Source organism: Melospiza melodia, chromosome 4, assembly GCF_035770615.1.
Source record: "Melospiza melodia melodia isolate bMelMel2 chromosome 4, bMelMel2.pri, whole genome shotgun sequence".
Classification (NCBI taxonomy): domain Eukaryota; kingdom Metazoa; phylum Chordata; class Aves; order Passeriformes; family Passerellidae; genus Melospiza; species Melospiza melodia.
The window spans coordinates 91,725,302-91,747,765 of record NC_086197.1 but is presented as its reverse complement, the minus strand read 5'-3'; the positions used below and the strand labels follow the sequence as shown (position 1 = coordinate 91,747,765).

Sequence of the window (22,464 nt, the reverse complement as noted above, 5' to 3'; positions counted from 1 at the left end):
TAAAATGCAGGAGCCAAATCATGAACAACTTCAAAGACCAATGCAGTGAATGAGGTTACATCTCCATTTTTAGGAACAGCACATCAACCAATAAGCATGAAATTGTTATGTATTTGCACAAGCCTGTTGAAAATGCTTTGACTAGTCAACCCCCAATTATTATAGACACTTCCATGAAACTGGGCATAGAGAAAAAATATGCACCAAATAATAACACAGAAACCTACAATTACATACAAACCTACAGGAATGCATTATAAATAAAGCATTAAACAAATGCTCACAAATAAAGCTCACAGTACAGCTTCTGAAGCAGCTAATCATGGTCTGTAGTACTTTATACCAAAAATAGCTCACATGCAAACTGAAAGCTGTCAGGAAAAGAGCTGTGCCCTCTCTGAAGCTGCCAAACTACACTGATTAAATTTACATTTAGAAAATTGCATTGCAAAGGAATTTACGTCATCCAGCTCTACAGATGCAGCTAGATAAAGAGCAGCACTTCTGAACCTCAGTGAAACCTACCTTTGCCATCTTCAGAACATGTTACAGCTGTTAAGTCTTGCCTAGCAATAGACATTGGCAGTACTTTTCTGGCAGCAATGTTTTCAGTGTTAGTGGCAGCAGAGACCGTGGCACTTGCCGTTGACACGCTGGACGTGCTTTTGCTCGCGGCTCTGTCGAAGTCCAGCTCATCCGAGTCAGAATCATCTGCATGGAGGGGGTTAGTGAAACACAGGGGGGCTCGAACACAAACAGGAGTGTGATCAACAGGATCACTGCAAGGGTGCTCAGCTGGGCTGCTGGATACCAGAGAGAGAGTCTGAACACTGTGACACAAGGCATCTGAAGACAACTCTTCAGACACGGAGGTTCTTTCAGGGCCCTGCAGTGCCCACGTGGCGTGTCCCTTTTCTGTCAGAGGCAGACGGTCTGGTCTGGGTGGGGCATCAGACACCTGCTGACTCTGCACTCCTTCTGGGGAAGGTATTAAGGCTGTGTTAGACTGTGGCACGCTGTACTCCATACATGAGTTTTGAGAAGCATCTACAAACGAATCCCCTGAAATCTGTTCCTGTGGCTTAAAGCTCTTATCAATTACACAGGATGACACAGGCTTAATTTTAATTGCATGTCCCCTGTTCAACAGGGAGTTGCCATCAAAGCTTCGTGGTCCCTCCTGCAGAGGGACCTTCTTGATCTCAAAGCTTAGGTTGCGCTCCAGCCTCTTCTCTGTGTGTTCGCTGGCTTCGTTCTTCCCTGAATGTTCTGTGGATTTATTGTAATTCTCGTTGAGGTCTGTTGAGTGCTCTGATGAAACCATGTGCAAAACTGGCTTTGGATGGTATCTGTCATTGTCCTGCCACACCGTAGTGACTGTTGGATAAGCTGATGGGGGAGATGGTGTCAGGATTGGTGGTACTGGCTGAGGCTCTGGAGGCTGCAAGATTTCTTCTTTAGCATCTCCTTCTACAAGGCAACTGCAAAACAACCAAGACACAATTGTCTAAGTTTTCTGCATTTTGACAAGATTTTAGCTATTTATCCATCTCCCACTGCAGTAGTTAATGCTGTAACACCAATATCAAACTCCACACAGAGCTTCCATTGCACACAGAAAATGGTTATAGAATATGACTAGTGAGGAATTAAGTCAACACCCTCAAAATGTCTTTCAGAATATCACAAGGACATTCGTTCAGGCCACAACTAATCCTCACTAATAGTTCAAAGATTGCTCACATCCTTTCCCAGAAGCATTTTGCAAAGACATTCTAAGACAGGCCCTCTTGTGGCAGCATTTCACTATATTTTTCCTTCAGTGGCTCTGAGAAACTTGACATATGGAATTCAAATTTCAGTAAAGGCAAGAAAGATTTCTTTAAAAAAACAACTCTAATAGCCCACTAAACATCAAATATCTTCCTTCAATTTTATTTTTCTGTACATGCTCAAGAGGATTTTATTTTTATGTTTGTGTATTTGATAGTCTTGGCTTAGTTGCAAACCAAATTTAGTCAACATGAGGTATATACAACATAAAAAGTAATTCCAGTAGAATTTATGATCCGAATTACAGTGCATATTAGTGAAACCACAACACTTAGAACTGCAGTTCATCTCAAGCTACTTAGAAGGAGTTGTTCTTCAAGCATATGGTCAGATTAGATGCAGAGTTGTTGACTACAAACATTTAGCACACCTGATGAAGGCAGTTTTATAATTTCCATTCCTTTAAACATCCAGGATGAACTGGACAAGCTTAAGAGCTGGGCCCATGGGAACATCATCAGGTTCAACAAAGCCAAGTGCAAGGTGCTGCACCTGGGTTGGGGCAATTCCCAGCATCCATCCAGACTGGGAGCAGCCCTGTGGAGAAGGACAGGGGGGCTGGTGGAGAGAGGCTGGACATGACCCAGCAGTGTGCAGAAACCAGCCCACAGTCCAAAAACCAGCCATGTCCTGGGCTGCATCCAAAGCAGCACGGACAGCACACAGGAGGGAATTCTGCTCTGCCCCTCTCTGCTCTCATGAGACCCTCCAGCATAAGAAGGACAAGATTGCACAAGAACTATGTCTACAAGAGAAAGGACAGGCTCTAATTATTTTCTACATGCCACATAATGAGCAAAATCAAAGTACTGCTTTGGCTCCCCTATTTTCAAACCATGCCTAAGAAGGACTCAGCAAGTGCAAACACTTGAGACTATCATGACATATAGGAAAAGATCCCAAAACAAAAAAAGCCCAAAGACTGTTTCATAACTGAGTCTTGTAGAGCACTAAAAGCAGACCTGACTTGGGACAGGCTACAGCATGTGTTTCATCCTTGTGACTTTAACACCAAGGTACAGCAGAATGGGTTGCAGAACTAAAATCTTTATATAAGAGATTCCATGGTAAAGAGAATCATTTGGATTCTCAGTTTGTGAAAATCCAAACCCCTGAAGTCCTGCAACAGCTTCCAAATGATCTTCTACAAGTTCCTGTATCTTTGTATCTGGAAAAGCCCAGGTCCCCTTGCAGTCCTGGGTGATCTCTTTCATTCTCTGCCTGACTCCTGTCACAGAGTTGTGCCACAAATTCCTTCTCTTCCTCTCCTCCCTGCACTTGTATATTGCTGGTTTTCTTTACATTAAAACAGAAGAAATACAATCATGTCTAAGCAATTTAACTCAAGTAATTTGGGAATTCTTGCCTCTAGTTGTAGAAAAATTAATAAGGTTGAGAATAAGTTGTTTGCCTGAATTAGTAAAGGAAAGACAGTAAAAAAAAAAAAAAAAAGACAGTAAAGAAAGTAAAGATAAAATGAGGGGGCATTAATTTGCTCCAATTTAATACACACCAAGGACAAGAGAATTCCCTCCTCTTGGATTTCTCTCCTCTGTTCCAAACGGGGAGAGGAACACAGGGAGGCAGACAGTGAGTGCACTTGCACAAATGTTTACATGCCCCCTTTTACCAGCAGTGGTGTTCATCAGTAATCTCCACTAAATCCTCCTACTGAAAATCATGGTTTTCCCTTATTGACCTGATTTTCCTGACCCAGAGTTATTTGCAATCAGCAAAACTAATTCCTTATCTGGCACAGACCTAACATTATGCATTACAATTAGCTAAAGGAGCAAATTAGCATTCAACTAGATATAACAAGGATATAGGTCCACAATACCAGTCAAAATTCATGAGGTTCTTCATCAATTACTGGTCAATAAAATCACTCTACCCTTTGAGTTTACCCTCTGGTAAACAGAGCCTCAAACAGTTATCTCAGATGTATCCATAGAATTGATGATAAAGGAAATGTTGCACAAATCAGCAGCCCAAAAGTTGATTAAACACCTTCCTCCTACACATCTCAACAGAACTACTACAATGTTCCCCATTACATCTGAAGTTAAATGTCACTTCTTCATTTTTAGATGAGAGCTTACAGTGAAGAAATGAGAAATTATTTGTCAAAATAATTCTTTGCCTTATTAATATTGAAGGGTATCTGTCCTCAGCAAACTGAGATGTCCAAATAGCATCTAATGTATTTTTTCTCTTTAAATTAGGAAATAAATCCCAATAGGCAACATTTTCCCATTTTACTGACATTTTTAATATTACTATTTCACACGTTCTGCATTGCAAATTATGTTTCTGCTCATTTTCACACTGCAGAAATATAAGGATATGAACACATTCAGAAGATCTGTGTTTGGCAGTAGCTTTTTCTAAAAGTCTTGTGAATCTTGGGCATTTTGGGCTGCTGCATAATGCTGTCTTTGGGCATGTCCTTCAGCAGCTGTGCTCCACAGATATTTCTGCCCCCAGAGGCAGAAAAATATCTGAAAATGAGCTACTAATACTCAAAAACAACAGGAGACAGTAAGACCAGATTGATTTGAAGTACCAGGAAACTCACAGAAAGAGATACTCATGAAAGAGTATCTGAAACTCATGAAAGAGATATTGAGACAGAAAAGAGTCAGTGAAGCAAAGAAAGCCAGGCAATTCAAGTAAGAGAAGCTTCCCTATATTATACCTTTAAATAAACACATAGGGTTGCAAAACCTCATGGTGTGATAAAAAAATAGAAAACTTTGTCATGACTCGGCCTTCAAGTGCCTCCTCAGATCCAAATGCTCCTGATAACCTTGGAATGGCACTGCCTTGGCACTGCCTCATTCACAGCTGGAAATGGAATTCCCCTGGGTGGTTGGGGCAGCCTTTTCATACACTCATTGCCACACAGCTGAGGCAGTGCCCCAGTGCCTTCTCAGGTGTCAGGTAAACCATGGATTAGGCAAGAACACCTTTCTACAATTATTTCTCATAGTAACAATTACACAAAATTTGTCAAAAGTACTATAACTTGTCCGAAAAAAAAAACCTTCCCACAGCTTTCAAAAAATGTATACAAGAAAAACAAGCCATTTATTGCTTTCTGCAATACATTATAAATTTTCACAATGTTTTAAAATCTAATCCATTCTACTCCTAATGGAAAAGAGCTACATGACTGAAACTGCACACAATGGGTTCAGATTTAAATGAAACTTGGCCAGTGTTGAAAAGAAAAAAAGCCTTAAGTAATCCATGGTTATTCTATGCAGCATACTGTAGGATGCTTCAAATAAAAGAGAGTGATGCCAAGGTCATGGAATGCAGCTGATATGAACAACCAAAATTAGATACCAAGCTCTACATCCTCCCTCATTAAAATAGGAAAATTAAACTCAACATAAGCAGGCTGAAGCTAAACAACCACATTATTCTACTTTAGCATTAAATCACTGCCATCCACATGAAAGAAAAGCAACAGTCCAGGTAAGTGAAGCTGCTGCAAAAGTACTACAAAAATTAATGTAAAAGTACAATGAATTAATAAAAATAACCAGCTGGTGAATTTATCTCTTAAAATTTACTTGAGGCTTTTTGTTGTTTTAATTGTGGCATACATGCTAGAGACAGTTTACTAAGAAGGAACAGCCATCAATGAGTTTTGTCTTAGCTTTGTAGGAAACAGAGATGGTTTGCAGGGCTTGAAATGAAACAGAGTAACACATAACCCTGGAAATGTATTTACTATCATTAGACTGAAGTCTGAACAGAATCTGATGAGAAGTTAAAATGCTACAATATTTTACCTTTCCACCTTCAGACAGCAGCACATCGCTCTTCATTACATTGCATACAAAAAATCTGTTAAATAATCTTTGCTTTTCATGAGTTTAGGTCTAAGTCTATGCTTTGATTTCAAAATGCATTTGAACTTGAAAATAAAGAACTTTTTGTAACCAAGCCTGGCTAAAATAAACCATCTCTTTCCCCCAACACTTTAGAATCAACTACTAAGCACACAAATATTCCATGGACTAATACTGAAAGGCATTAAGGTGCTCCCTCTGAATTCTGACACATCAGTCACCTAAAATCAAGTACAGTCTGAAACTATAAACTTAAAGCTTAAACTTTTTGCAGTCTCTTATATAACAAAGTTAAACCTTACTTATGCCCTCTTCCTACCTTAACCTGAAAATAATTAAAACATATCTAACAAAGACTTTCCATCCCCCCCAAGTCCTCTAAAGAAAGTTGATTCCACAAGAAGTGATCATCAGCTGCCAAGCCAAGCAATTTCTAGTGCTGGTGTATGCACTGATGAGCTGTTCTTGTTTACCTCTGTAATAATCAAGGAGTAATATTAGAATATTTTTTATGTTGACATCAAACAGGGAGAGACATTAAGCTAAATGACAACACTCACATAATGTACAGCAAGTTTAATTACACTAAAGCATTACAAGGTGATAAAAGCTTGGAAGGCAATACAATTCCAAACCTCTGCAAAACCACTACAGTTAGATGCTTCATGGAGACCTAATAAAATACCAATTTAATACCAATATAATTACAATATCCTAAAGATACTTCTACCTTCCAAGAAGACATAAAAGCAGCCTAGAAAGTATCACTCCTTCCCCAATACATGCCCAGGCCAAAGCAAGCACTAAAAGGATTAATGACACCTCTCTGAGTAAGCTTCCTACCTCTCATGGTAAAAGTGTTTAGTGACATCTCATCCTCAGCACAGACAAGAGCTACAGGATATTAGCTGCACTTTCAGAAGAAGAGATCCTAAAGTCTAAAGAAGATCCTGAGATGTTTTCATTAGAATATTACAAACAGAGCAAGAGAGAGTGAGAAAGCCACCTTCACAGAACAACTCTGCCGTGACCTGCGTGGTTATCCAGTGGAAAGGGCTGCAGAGGAGATGTCACCACCTCACCCAGCACATTTGGGGCTGTCAGAAAACCACTAACAGATACCTGTCTAAGCAAACATGGCTTAGTCCAGTAACAATATGGAAAACAAGCATCCTGAGGCCAAGAAAAAAATCCCTTTTGTTTTTTCCTGCTCACTCAGGATCACCTGAAGCAAGTTCAGCTGAAACCAAGCTCCCCCAAAGTACCCTGCACTATCAGTCCCTATAGCCCTTGTTGCTTTAGAAAGCAAAGCAAATGTTAAACTTCCCTTAAAAATGCATTTTGGTTTACTAAATATACATTATAAAGGCATTTACAACATAGGTTATAGAGAATGTAAAGCCTTATTTCTTTTCAAAAATAGTAGCTTTAGCAACTTACTTGTAACTTCTTCAGAGACAGTGCATGTAAAACTCAACTACACATTTGGCTGGCAACCTAAAAACGTTTCCCTGTGCATATGGGGATTAAATTAAAATGTTTCACTGACTCTGCTCTCCCATCCTCCCCAGGAAAAGGATGTTCATCTATGCCAAAACATCCACAATGCACAAAACCTGGCTCTATGTCCTGCCTCAATCAGGCTGTAGATTTGTAAAATTACCCCCCACATCAAGAATAAAACATGCTCATTAGGGGGTATTTTGAGCAGATGTGACTAATAGCAAATAAAGTCTTTCCTCAGAAGCATCTTCCAGGAGGAGTTTAATTAATTGTTTTTCAAAAATAATCTCCATTTTAGAAAGACAACAGCTTTGCTAAAAGCTTCCATTTATTCACCTCTAGGAAATCAATCTGCCTGCACTGCTGGCAGATGGGAAAGTATGATTTTATGGAAACAGGCCCAAAAAACCCCAGGCTTTAAGGAGAGATTAAAAGATTTTAACTTAATGCAGCAAGTAAAGAACAATGCAGTGCAGATAAGACAGATGTGTGCTTAAACACGAATTACATGAATTATACATATGTTAATATGACAATAATATATTAAAATGATAAAAACAAAGGTACATCTAAGATTATTTCAAGGAACACTAGTAAGGAAATCATCTATTGGACAGAAATTATATTTCTAAACTCAGTGATGAAGTTTCAAGAGCTTGGAACTCATCATGAACACAGGGTAACTGACTCCTCTGACATCATCTTCATCTACACAATTGAATACAATCACATTACCATCAATCCAAACAAGGTAACAAATATATTGCCTACATAGCACCAATCCTGTCATTTGTCTGTAAAAAGCCCTAACCTACTTCCATCTCTTTCTTTGTTTTAAAGGAATTAGACTTTACTTCTGCCTAAATGTTATCCAAGAATATCACCTGGTTGATGGTTCCTTATGTCATTCAGCAACTTTAGGAAACCCAAATTCTCACCTCATTCTGTTTACCTACAGGCACTGTAACACAGGCAGATCACCTGCCAAAGGCCACTCTAAGCTCTGCACAAACCAGCTGGGGGACTTGGACACCTTGTTCAGGAGAGCTGCTTCTTTAGCTGTCTCAACACTTGGGTTGGGTATCCATTTTAGGGTGATGAATCTGTTGGTTCAGATTTACTTTTGGGTTCTGTAAAGCTATGCCTAGGCATTTTAGGAGCTAGAGAAAATTTTCCTCTGCTGAATGAAAGGATTGGTGAGACCAATTCTTCTCAATAATAACAGCCTTTGGTTGTCATACTCTAGTCAAAAGCAGTATTTGTCTGAGATTTTTCTAGGATAAATGGGTATGTGTCATTATGGTTTTGTCTCCAAAAAGGAGGATTCAGTCATTATTGGAGGCTATTTGAAGTTTGTTTTGCTACTGTCACCTAGCAGAATTAAAACACAAGTAGATTTAACACATCTGACTAGTAAACATGTCTATTCACAGATAATCATTGCAACGTTGGTGTAAGTAAACACAGACTTCACAAAAATATTGTAGCTTATATTTAGAGTCAATTATATGACTTCTATTTGCATTTTGTATATTTCTATTTATAAACACAACATATTAATCTTAAGGTTTTATGCTATCAGTAGCTTTATTCTATTTTTTATTAATCTTTCAGCCTAAAATAGTAAAGGATCACAGTTAGGTACCTGCGGGTCCGTGGAGGCTTTGGTGGAGGAGAATCCTGTTTCTCAGCATCTGAAGAACTGACAGCATTTTCTGTATTATTTTCATCCTGATTAAAAGAAAAAAGGATACTTTTACTCATGGCTGTAAAGCTGATACATAGAATATGTGAACTGTGAGGTCCAAAGATCTGTAATGACACTTGGCAGGAATACATAACAATATGACCTATTTTTGGCTGTCATATTTTGTGTAAATGTACAAAATTATTTTTAACCTTGTGTATCCAACTTCACATTTTTCTGACTGAAGATTTTGGTCTGTTTGCCATTGAACAATCCACCAAAGAAAATACTCAAAAGCTGATCTTTCTTTGGTAGTGAGCAAGCTCCCGTACACCCTCCCAGTTATTCACCTTGAATAATTAAATGAATAATTGGATAATAAGGCATTTATTTTCCAGTCAGTCTAATTATTTACACTTGTACAATCACCCCAATGAAGATAAGAGTAATCTACAGTGTTGTAAGCAAAAATGAGAAAGATCTTGCCCACTTGTCTCCTAATGCATTGATCTGAGACACTTTCGAATAACCTCCCATTTGTGTACGAGAAAGTTCAATTTACTCAGCAAAGCATGAAGATTTTAATTTCCCTTTAGGACCATAAATATAAAATATTTTTTATATATGCACTTACATGTATATACATGTAAAATACTGTTGTGTGTTAACCCTGACAGGCAGCTAAACCCCACAAGAGCCACTCTCACTCTCATTGCTCCACTCCACCTCTGGAAAGAGGAATGGCAGGAAAACTTATGGGTCAAGACAAAATTGTTTAGCAGGCAAAGGAGAAGGTGGAGAAGATAAAAAGAAATCACAGAAGCAATGCAAAAGCAATCACTCATAACCTTCCACAGGAGGGCCTTTGCCAGTTCCTGACTGTGCAAACCCTGTTCAGCAAGAGCTGCAGCATTAGCTACAAACAATCTGCACTGCTTTCACCACAGATCTGAAACACAGCACCCCAAGAGTGGCTGTGAACACTGTTTAATGACAACCAAGTCCCTAGGCAAAAATAAAGAAAGAACTACATATGATTAAGAATCAAAGCAAAACATGCAACAGCCTAAAGCTGACATTCTATTTCCAAACATGTGCCACAGCCAAAGACCCAACAAAACCAAGGAGGACCTTAGTGTTATCTTAATTTTAATGCCTATTTTACCTAAAGGCTATTCCTGCAGGAGTTCTCTTTTGAAAAAGCAATCTTTAAAAAGAACAACAAATATCCCAAATGGGTGTAATAGATTTCAAAGCCCAATACCATGTTCAGGCAATAGGATCTGCTATCTGCCAGCCTGCCTGCTGAGACTGGTGATATGGACTGACCTCCTTCAGTCTTATAGAACAAAAGAGAATTCCCTGTTAAATTTCTGCTTCAGATGTGATAGTTGCATTTGAATTCAGTGAGCAATTTTTGCTTTGGAAGATAAACTAAAAGTTGCCTCAACAGTTAACTAACTTTATTTAAATTCAGATTAATTAGTTATATGTTTTTAACTTCCATTACTTGTCTTAAAGGTTACCGTACTGCTGCTGGCTACTGTGAAGAGTCTATTACCAAATTCTATTCCTCAGTGTACTAAGTGAAGCTTTACCTGTGAAAAAATGGAGACAAAAATGAACTATTTTGATCTTTCCTACTGTTTTTCCCTAACTGCCCCCATTAAGTTGCTGTCAAATATAACATTGCACAAGTACTCCAGCAGAAACACTCCATTGTTCCTTAATGAAAGGATGGTGTCAGCCCTTTCAGGGAATTGCACAGGGAGTTCATTGTCCTGCTGACCACTGGCTGTAACCATCAGGAGCTTTTTGGAGTAAGATTCAATTAGCAGATAAAAGCCACTCACATTTAAATGAACACCACTGAAGCTCCCACTGCAGTCAATCAAGGTTGTTTGGTTTCCCACAATCATAGAACAGTTTCTGTAGGAAGGGACCTGCAAAGGCCATTTAATCCACACCTTCCTGCAATGATCAGGGACATCTTTGAAAAGATGAAGTTACTCAGAGCCCTGTCCAAGCTGGCCTTGGCTGTTGGCAGGAATGCCAGGATGGGGAATCTGCAGCCTCGCTGGGCAACCTGTTCCAGTGTTTCATCACCCTCACCACAAAACATTTCTTCTTTCCATCTAGTCTGAATGTACTGTCTGAATTTAAAACCATTGTTTTGCCCTACTGCCCTGCTAAACAGGCCCTGCTAAAAACCCTGTCCCCATCTCTCCCCCTGGAAGCACTGCAAGGCCACAATGAGATCTCCTTGGAGACTTCTTTTCTCCAGGCTGAGCAACCACAACTCTCAATCTGTCTTCTAAGGAGACCTGTTCATCCCTCTGCTCATCTTTGTGTCCCTCCTGGGGACTCACTCCAACAGGTCCCTCCTGTGCTGGGGACCCCAGTGCTGGAGGCAGAACCCAAGGTGGGGTCTCAGGCAGGGAGCAGAGGGGCAGAATCCCCTCCCTTCACCTGCTGCTGCCCATGCTGCTTTGGATGCAATTAATAACTGGGGAAAAATATGAATGTGTGCTGTTTTGGGGTTTTTTAATTAGTATGTCTACAGTGGTTTGCATCCAAATTTAGGGTCCCCAGCACTGGAAACATTACCATGGGGCATGAACATCCAATCCCTCTACCAGCTTCTCTCAAAAATGTAAAAAAGCAATTTCCTACTTTTTGACATCAAGTAATGAGTGACCATAGAGATCATTTTGCCTTTAACAAGTATGGACATTAATTTTATTGCCTCATTCAGGCAGAGGACTATGCTGAAGCTTGGTGCCAAAGATGCTGAGGCTCCCAGCATTCAACAAGAAACTCTGTTTCCTGCTCAATGGTTGTGTCATGTTCCTCCCCACTTCCCCCAGTTCTGCAATGCAAACTCTGAATCTCTCCCTTATGTATTTGTCACTATGGCTAGCACTGAGTGCATTGGTGTTGTGCTGAAAAGGCTCCCCTTACTCAGAAGTGCTAACAACCAAAGCTAGAAATGAATGCATCCTAAACAACTGCATCCTGAGCACAGAGTGGGCTGCTGGCCTTGCTTCAGCACTGCAGCCCATCCCAGTTGCACAAAACAGAAAGACACTAGAGAGACTCCACAAGAGTTCCAGTTCCTCCCCCTCACCACCAACCTCTCCATCCTACAACAGAGCAGGAAAGTCTCCCAGTTCAGTTCCACCAGCACAGAAATTTTCAGGAACACATTTCTTATTTATGCATTCATTTTTCTAAAGGGTATTGGCAAGGGAAAGGGTGTGCCTGTTGGCTCTAGACTAACTTGTCCAGAAAACAAACCAGCAGCTGCATCCCTGTCCTTCTATGTTTGTAAAGTGAAGTGTTTGTGAACAGAATGTTTCCTGAGACATGCTTTTCTCACAGGCAGAAGCAAAAGCTTATTAGAGAAGCTAACATATGTCAAAGCTTTTTAAAACTCCACATATACAGTAACAAGCTGTTTCTAGTTGAGACAGGCAGAAGTAGCTGAAAGGGCACTGCCATTTTTGTTACTGGTAAGAAAACATAGGTGTAAGCCTTAAAAAAATGTATTTAAACTCAAATGTCCAAGGCACATGCACAACCACGGAGTTTACAAAAACAATTCCTTGAAAAAGAAAAATTTAAAACCCAGCAAGAAAATCTGCACACACAAAATGGTACTTTTAAACTTAACACCAGAAAAACCAGTGGTTACCCCGATTTTGTACACAGGGAAGGCTTCAGACAGAGAGGTGTCAAAAGTTTCACTTGTGAATCAGGTTCAACTCCAGATCCATTCACTGTTTCAGTTACACTGAACGAGGAGCAAGAATGATTACAGGATTTACTGTCACCAAAAAAACAGAGGTACTTTGCTACTTTCCTTAATTAGCTCAATGGATTGATGTTTCTGTGAAGGCTTTGTTTACTTTTAGAGAAGTCATTCCCTGTCACTTGTTCTCAGTTCTGTGTTACAAGAATAGGGAATAACCAGTATTTTGAGTATTTCTCACCCTTGAGTGACACCAACTCACAGATTTCCCTGTCATATACATCAAACTAAGCAAATAGGCAAACATGCAGAACAACTAGCACAGAGCAGAAAGGAGGAAGCTCAGCTCTGAAAGTGAATACAGGGTATCTCACTGGGATGACTGCATCTGTTGAGAGGAGCAGATGGTGGTATTAAGAAAAAGCCTTCCACAGCCTTCCTAAGCACAGCTTAACATCAGTCAGCACTCCCTTGCTTCTCTAGACAGATGTTGCATTCTCAGGCAGAGCACAATTTTTAAAAGTATCAGCTCAGACAAACCAGGACAACACACGTAGCTCACAGGGGATATCATACAGAATCACGTTTTAAAAATAGATTAACAAATGTGCAGTTCACTAAGTGTTCAGTGTAGCACCCTGCTTTCTCACAGAAGACAGCTACCCTACTGTCTCACTGCAGTGTCTTCTCACTGTAACACGGGGAAAGAAAAGGATCTTTCCCCAACCTTTGTGTCTATTTGCATCAAATGTTCAACAGTTCAAGAGTTCCCTTGGAGTTGCTCCAGTGAAGGAGCAGCTACTGAGATCAAGTGAAAGTGCTCATAGTTAGGAATTTCTAGGTACTCTGTTAAATTGCAGATATATACAACGAGCACATACCTACCTACAAAGACTACATTAACAAATGACAAGGCCATAAACTCAAATACTGTGTGTAGATTGCCCCTAGTCTACTAAAATGCAGAGTAACTTGTGTTCCTGTAGTAATGAGGAGAAACAAGGAATTCTCACTGGCCAAGGTAACCCAAACTGTGCTATCACCTCCCAAGGGGGGTTTTTCTCCCACCTGCTTCTGCCCCTGGCTCAATCACCAAACAGTGCTGTCACTAACTTCAGGCAAAGGGAGGATCTCAGTCTTAGACCGAGATTTCACACACACTGACTACAATTCAAAACCTTTTTCTCAGGAATTGCAATGTATCATTTTCTTTTGGAAACTCACTGTGGAAATATTTAATGTCATTCAGAAGCTTTCTGTACTAGTAAAATACTGGCAAATTTACTGCAAAGACTCCTCCAGAAGTAATCTCATGTTTTCCCTTAAAAGGAATTGAGGCATTCCTTTTGCCCTTTTTATAAAGCAGCATGGGAATCACTGAGCATCAGTAGATAAAAAGAGAAATACTTCAGATTGAAATGATACACTCAAGTGACTCAGATTTAATAAAACATTCCAACAGAGGCAACAAGATCAATGTCGCTGAAGAAATACATGATTTTTTAGAAGGCTGCAATGACAAAAAATATCCTTCCAAGCTGCCAAACAGCAAAGAGAATATGAACAGCACAGTCTTTTCACTTACAATTTCTAAACCATTAATGTTTCAAATAACAACATTCTTCTTATAGCAGCTGATTCCTCTGTGACTTCTACAAGTGCAGTCAACCACAGCAACAGAACTCTGTTGCTTTTACAGCACAAAACGCAAGAGACGCTGAGAGCACCAGCACTGCCAGATTTTGGAGAAAGTGTTCATTAATACAAACTTCTAGTCATGGATAAGGGCAAAGCAAGGACTTGCAGTACCCTAACATGCTTGGTACTGTCAAGAGAAAAAATTCAACAAGAAACATTTCTGAATTGAGAGTGAGCTTGGTTGTTTGTCTTTTAACCAATTTTCTTTTTCTGACTTCCAAACAGAACATCCAACTTGATGAAATTCCATATGATTCAGACTTTCCAAGACAGCTACAATTCACAGCTTCAGTTCACTTTAGCTCATGAAGAACCTTCTCCAATCACTCATAAAATATTTTACTGATACAAATCTGACTGATACCTTATCAGATGACCAAGACTAATGATTTCACATATCGTTCAAGGCTTCCAAATACAACACCAAGTGTAATATTTTCCCAGCAGTACTAACAAAGCCAATGAGGGTGAGAAGCACAGCTACTGACTTGAAATACATGACAATATGATCAAGAATTTCAGTGTGAAATGCTTCACTCCAAGACTCTGTTCCAATTTAATTGTTTGGTAACTTGAAAGTACTACTAAGTATGGGAAGAGAATAGTTCTGATTATCAAATTCAGCATCTGAATTCTTTCCTTATCACAAAAAAATGGCTCCTGAGTAGCAATTCTTTACCCTGAAATTTGGCTGCTTGGGGAACTGTTGAAATTACTGGTATCTGAGGAGAGCTTTCCTTATTTCATTTCATTTAAATACTTAGTGTTATGTTAAACATTTGCAGTTCTACACGTTCACAATAGGTATAACTACATGGTAAGACTATACATTTCCTACATATTGTGTATTTCTGACATGGTTTGGGATCTATCAAATTCTGAGGGGAATTCTAACCCTGTCCTAAGTCCCTGTTCAAACCCTGCATGCCTTGCTGCTGACTTTTTCCAGCATTGTTTCCAGCAGGGCAGAGCTGGCAGGCTCCCAGGAACACACGTTCAGGATTGTGTCTGAGCTACTTGCCCATGAATGCTGCCCCTCAGTGCCAATCAGATCAACCTTTTACTGGGATTTACTGGGATGTTGCTGGCAAGCCCTGCTCACAGAGCTCTGGAAATCAACCCATTTCAACACTGCCTGAAATGAGAACAGCAGGAGGAAAACAAAACCATGAAATCGACCCTACGGAGCGCTCCAGCTCTTCACAGTATTATCAAAATAGAATAAATGACATTTCCTTTTCAGCCCAGTAGCATCTCCTACTTAACCAACAGTATTATAGCCAAAGTAGGCACATAAATTTATTTGGAATTGTTTTCATTGGCCATAACCAGAACTGTTCACATATTGAAGATTTCATAGTTGCTGTAGCATCTGCAGGCAAAGTAACATACATGAAGGAGCTTTAGAATACTGCATTGTATTTAATAAAGTTACTTGAAAAATTCCTGCCTCAGATTTAGTTTTTTAAGCAGGATACATCCCAGATTGTTTGTTTGGTTTTTTTTTAAAGAAAGCAAACTAGAAAATTTCTGGGGAAAATCAGACATTATATACAACAGATGCTACATACACTCCTGCAAGTAAAAATGGAGCTTTATCAGAATATCAAAGTGATGTCTCAAGTGAGCTTCAAAGATTTGAGAATCAGGTTAAAACTACAAGAAAATATTTAACCAGATATGTGAAGTTTCCCTTACAAATCCTGAAGTTAAGCCTATACCAGTTAATTCCTTGAAAGCAAATTTTGTAACAAATGGACAGTAACAAATTTAAGTACCAAACTTTTAGATACAGAAATTTTTCACCTTTGAGATTTTTTTCCCCTCAACCTTTCTGCAGAATGATTCAAGTAACAGTAGGAAGAAGCATCATTTCCCAAGATAAAAAAGGCTCTGCCTAGTCAGACAATGATTTACTTGGCCCTGCTTCCAGCAGTGACCAAAAGGGAACTTCCAGGGAAGAATAAGATCAGAGCAGGCATACTGGGATCCTTCCCTAGAATGTTTTCCAACAGATTTCAGCTCTGGAATTTCATAGGTCAGAGGCCAGTGAAACTCATGGAAGAAGACTCCAAGATGGTGAGATATTCACCCAAAGATACAGGCTGTCAGCTGCGAGGAGCTCTGCAGCTTCATGTTGCATTTGTTATACAAATGCCACTTTTTTATTAAGTCTTTCAGGTCTCACTGGTGTCCCTTAGAAAAAGTTAAGGGTAATCAGCATTCTGTTGTTAGTCAGCCTCTGTTGTATTTAACCTCAGCCATTTTCTTCACCATCTCAGTCTGGCTGTTCTTTAGATTGAGCCTTCCAACACCTCTGATCTTTGTCCAGTTGTTTAATGTTCAAATTCTGTAACATTTTTGAGATAAGCAGACTTGACATGCAGTCAGTAGTCCAACTGCAAGTACCCACACAAGGACATTACATTCTCTGCTCTCACCAGTTTCCCAGTAAAATTTGCTAAAATTCAATTTCCTTTACAACTTGTTGATCATAAACAAGTAAAACTCAAAACTCACACTCCACCACTGCCTTTTCAGAGCTGGGATTTACCCCTCTCTCACCCCCATATGCATTACCTATCCATTTTCTATCAGGTCTTGTTTTATTAGTCAGCAAAGCTCTCAAGCTGTGCTGAAGACAGCACTTGCCTTTGTTACAGAGTACCACCAGACTTTGCCACAGCTTTATTCATCTTCTGGAATATGCAAGTCATTTAGTGTATATATAGTAATAGGAGTAAGTAAATAAGAGACATTTTTGATCCTATATAAGAGCACAGACATAGGTCAGATTTAAGGCAAATAACCAGAAGATACAGTAGACTGATCTATTATTTTATAATCAAAATTCAAGTACTTAGAAATCACTTCTGTACAAAGCTAATCAATCTGCATATTCCAAACCCTGCTATGCTCATTTCTCAAGAAAAAAAATAAAAATCACACCCCAGCTTAATCAAACCTGTAACAAATAAAAATAGCCAGCCCTATCCATACTTCCATATTGCATTTAGTCAACAAGCTCCTTATCATGACTAAAGACCTCATAAGTACTGCATGAACAATATAAATTCTCAGGAGTTAGCAGAAGGGTGGATGCATTTAATCCAAGAATTGAAAACATTCTAGACTTCCTAGAAAGCACATATAGGATAGCTAAATCCCTAAACTAAAATGAGATGCTTATTAGAGAAGCACAGTTAAAATTGCTTCCAGATATTTCAGAGTCCTGGAGATACCACTCATACTCCCTCTAGAGAGCTATGGAATCTGCACCAATTAGGGACAGAAAATCACTGAATAAACAAAACACAATCCAGGGACAAAGGGTGGTACAGAGTTCTGGACTGTGGGAGAGAAAGAATATATTAATCCAAAAACCCATTTTTCATACAGTGTACAGCAACAGCCAAGAAAACATACCTAAACATAAAAAAAGATGATAAACCTATAGGAGACATGAAACTTAAGGGGAAGGATAGAAAGACAGAAAAATCCTCAAATACTGTAAATACCAATGAAGAATATTTTTTCCACTTCCTTCTCCTTTGTTAAAAGGGTAGAACATGAAGCTCTCTGCCAAAAGCATTTTAAACTTTTATTTCTCTCCCCTAACCTATTTTAATGCAAGCAGCGCTTTAAAAAACATGAGAACTTAATAAGATCACACCATTGAACACTAAAAACAACTTCACAGGAGAATTTTCATCAGAAGCTAACAGCTACATATGGGAAAGACACCTACCACTCCATCTGCAATCTTCCAGTCTGCACAACTTTCATATTTTTGCAGTTGCTTTTCAAACAGTTGTGCTATGGCTCGATGGACAAGCTCATACTGCTCCTGTGAGGTACCAGATAAAAATTAATGCACAAGATCTTTTCAAAGAATAGTGATATGTTATCACACTTATTTTAAAAGAAATTATACCTTTGTTTGCACTGCAGAATGCCTCTGTGTCCTCATTTCCTGTATTAAATTAAATACATTGAATTCTTCAGGTATTTTCTGAAATACAGAAGCAAGTTATTTACAATGACATAACTGTCACAGCAACAACACAAAACCTGTTAAACATCAAAAAAAAAGTGTAACTTTTATAGGTAACAATAAAAAAAAGCTAATCTGTTCTCTCCACACTGCAACTATTAAATATTTTTTTCAAAGCAACTCCAAATTTACCTTTGATTTAGACCAGATGAGAGCATTTCAAGCATTTTTGAAATGAAATAGCCAATGCCATTAATATGGCACTGCAATGTTAACAATGCTTCATAAACTAAAAATCCCAGAATGAAGTTATGCCTTTACATATGAGCTGCATGATAGATCAGAGAGACTGAGAAAGTTAAATTTAAAAATCAATTTATATTGAAATAATTTTTTTTAAATTAGAATTTTATAGTGACCTATTTAGACAAAAACTTGCTGTCAAAGGAAATTCATACTAAAGCATGAGTGCAATGAAACTAAACATGCAACCTGTAAACAGCTCCAGAATGTCCTAAACATTTCCCTATTTTTGAACACTTGGAAGCTCAACCAATCATTGTTATGAAATTACAGAATGTCATAAATCTTCTTGTAGGATTCCTTACCCCAGCTTTAAGCAAATTCCATGTATAATCTATGGCACAGATGGCTCCTGTTCTTCCACACCCTGCACTATAACATAAAAAGAGAGGTGTTAGATATTATTTAAATTTGATTAAAAAAACCACTATAAGCCTCATATTTCAAAAGTCCACATTAAAAAAAATTACCCAAATCCCTCAACTATCATTTTAATTTCACTCAGCCTGACACTATAGTGTCCTAAAAATAAAATGAGCAGAGCAAAATGAAGCACTGAATCTTTTAATGCAAGTTTTCATTGCCATTTGGAACTGCAGTCATGAAAGATGATTCAGTGTTGACAATTTTATTGCCTCTCCCTTTTGTCACACTATTCCCAGCTACTACTGCTTCATCAGGTGTGGTCTTCTCCAAGTTTAATGATAAATGATGTAAAATGGCAAAACAGAAGATATTGAAAGACTTGCCACATTATACTGATTTAGTATCACATCCATATTTTTTCCTCTTTAGCTAAAAAAATAAATCTGAAAGTTTAAGAATGACAGCAAACTATCTCATTTATTTTTCCTAATTGTATGAATTCCTCTATTTTACACATGCAGAGTTATAATTAATTAATATTTATTACATTATAATTACACTGCTGTAAAGAATCAACATTCAGAATTATATTGACATTCAAAAAGAACAGGACAAAGTGAATAGATTTCAGTGCTAGGTCAGTTTATGTTTTTAGACCTCACTTAAGAGTGACAACTCAAAAAAAGAATGCAGCCCCTAAGAGAATAACTAAGCTCTAAAGACTTAATAACTCCCACGAATTTAACATGTCCTGGCTTATCAATCTGAATTCAATTTTCCCTGACATAACACATGAACTTTTGTTGCTTTAGAAAGCATTAAAAACAATAGGCAAGATTTTCAGATAAATTGTCAGAAAGTGTCATTGCAGCAAAATATTTTCATAGCAATTCAGTCTCAACAGTTCTGGCAGCCAAATTTCGGGTCAATCATGAAACTGTTGTTTAGTAGTAAAGACTTCCCAACTGGAAACTGCAGTTTCATAAAGATCTTCATCATATTAGAACACAGAGTTCTTAGTGGTGGTATGTAGTCTCTCCTATTAAAAATGGAGCCTTTACTCTCAAGCTGATTTGCAGTGATCTTCAAAGTCTGTTTTGTCCTCACAAGGATTTATGTCTTAACTTCAAACCAGGTCCCCTTTCAAAGGTTCATTCTTTTCTGATTGATATTCTGTCTTAAACTAAAGTAAAAGCAAAATTTCACTGTGGCATCAGTTTTAAGAAAATGAAGTCTGTATGATTTTGAATTAAATTTTGTCATGAGAATTTTTCAACTAAAACAAATAACTCAATTCTGACTCAAAACCAAAACTAGTGCATCCCATAACAAAAGTCTAGACTTCAAAAAATGAAAATGCTTAAAATGAAAAGATAAATCCATTTGATACCTGCAGTGTATGCAAATAGGAACATCCTCATGTTCCTGGTATTCTCTCATCAAGCTGATCATGTCCAGAATAGAATCAAAAGACGAAGGGACGTCGTGGTCAGGCCAGTTGACATAATGGAATTGATAAACACTGCGAGTCTCCTGAGGGAGGGCAGGGAGAGAGCTCTTGGTGACAGCACACATTTCACTTTGCACCACAGTAGTCCTATGAACCTTTGCTTTGACAAGTCATTTACTGGATTAAAAAACCCTACAGCTTATACCGCTTCCAAAAATAGAAGAGAAATTCTGAAATCATATTTGAAGTGCTGATAATGCATAAGAAGATGCCCTATGGGACAGTTCAGAAGGCCCTTTCTATTACATGGGTAAAGGCCCAACAGTGCTGCACCACAGGAAAAGGCTCTATGTCCTTACAGCTATAACTTGGAAATGGAGAAAGAATCTTTTATCTTTCTTTTTCTCTTTGTACTTCAGTAACTTACATTAACGAAGAAAAATGGGGGCAAAGGTGTTGTTTTGTCACACTACAAAATAAAGTGTGTGCATGTGTGCACAGGCTCACAGAGGGAAATTAAGAAAACAACAGAAACAATCGAGACCATACCTAAATATGGATCACACTTGCACTTTATTTTGGCAGAAGGAGCCACAATAAAGGCAAAGTAAGAAGCAGCTTTAGAACAGCTTAGTTACTCAGCTCCCTGAATCCCTGAAAATCCTCCCTTTCATCACTATCCAAAGCATCTGCAGCTGCTACCAGCAGAACCAGCAGCTCGTTCTGCTGCACCTTCCCATGCTGGTGTTCACCTCTGGGTTCCAGGATCCCCCTCCAAGTCATGTACTGCAGAGCATGAAGGTTTTGATCCTCATTACAGCCTACAGGTTTCAAGACCTACACTACCTTCTGTTTCATTATGTGAGAAGAAACATAGCAGGCCTCTTGAGCATGAAAATTTATCTATTTTTGAGGCTTGACTTTTCCCAGCTCTCTGAAAACACCATAGCTAGCTAAAACAAGAGAAAATACAGCCTAAGAAAGCATAAATTTAAAAATCTAGGTGATTATGTAAAACCAAGGTCATCACTAAAAAGGAACAGTTACAGCTATCTATTAAGGTCCACCAATAAATTTCACTTAATTACTTTGAAAAAGACTATTGATTTTTCACATAAGCAGAATGGTCAGGGGAAAAAAAGGATTTGTTTTTTATATGAAAATCAAAGAACTTTTAGAGTCCTTTTTCTCTACTGCCACTTATACACTAAACAACCAAAGTTCTTTCTTGAAAATAATCAAGTTTCAGTCGAACTGGTTTTCCTCCTAGAAACTAAAATAACTTTGTAGATTTATGGAAATTTTAAATCCTTTTGCATAGCTTCTTTTTGTATGATAATCCACTGCAAATGCTACAGAAGTGACAAAACATATAATTATTCTGGAAAACCTGAAAGCAAACTTAAAAGGATATTACTTTATACCACAAATACACTTTTCCTCCCCAGTGCAAGGCTATGCTTAGAATACTTCAAAGAAAGATGAAAAGTCTGCAGTTAATTTTACAGGAATCCTCAAGCAAATCTGCTACATAAATCTGAAGAAAAACCACTTTATCAGATGCACAGATCAAATATCAACACATCTCATTAACCCTTTCAGTTAAATTGCTCCTCACAGGAACAAACTTGTTTCCTTGCTAAGATCAAAAGCTCAGCACAAACCATAACTTTGTGTTGCTGCTCAGTTTTTAAGCAGTACACAGGCTTCTAACTGGGACAGAACTCCCCAGAGACAACAGCCAAACATCATTTGCATGTGTAGTACAGGCAAGCAAAATCTACACCAGCCACAGTCTCTGCTGCAACTGGTTCATACAATATTTGGGTATTAAAGGAAGGCAGGTTCTGCTTTGGGGTTTTTGGTATCCAGTTCTGTTTTGAAATGCACCATTTCAAACAATGTCACAAACCCCAATTACTACACAGAATTTCTGTTATCTAACCTGTCTCACAGCCCAGTCAGTTATTCAGTTTCTGTTACTGTTTATAAATTCATGCATTCCCAGCAAATACT

General features: G+C 38.5%; 1 protein-coding gene across 1 annotated transcript in view; it reads right to left on the bottom strand.

The window, feature by feature from the left end:
- The window catches only part of PTPN12 (protein tyrosine phosphatase non-receptor type 12), a 69,796-nt gene that overhangs the window by 7,355 nt on the left and 39,977 nt on the right, over positions 1 to 22,464 (bottom strand). Inside the window, exons 8-13 of the mRNA XM_063155576.1 lie at positions 20,389 to 20,531; positions 18,938 to 19,004; positions 18,270 to 18,347; positions 18,084 to 18,182; positions 8,845 to 8,930; positions 526 to 1,481 (exon numbers count right to left, since the gene is read on the bottom strand). Coding sequence (XP_063011646.1) covers positions 526 to 1,481; positions 8,845 to 8,930; positions 18,084 to 18,182; positions 18,270 to 18,347; positions 18,938 to 19,004; positions 20,389 to 20,531 — 1,429 coding nt within the window. The remainder of the gene's footprint in view (positions 1 to 525; positions 1,482 to 8,844; positions 8,931 to 18,083; positions 18,183 to 18,269; positions 18,348 to 18,937; positions 19,005 to 20,388; positions 20,532 to 22,464) is intronic.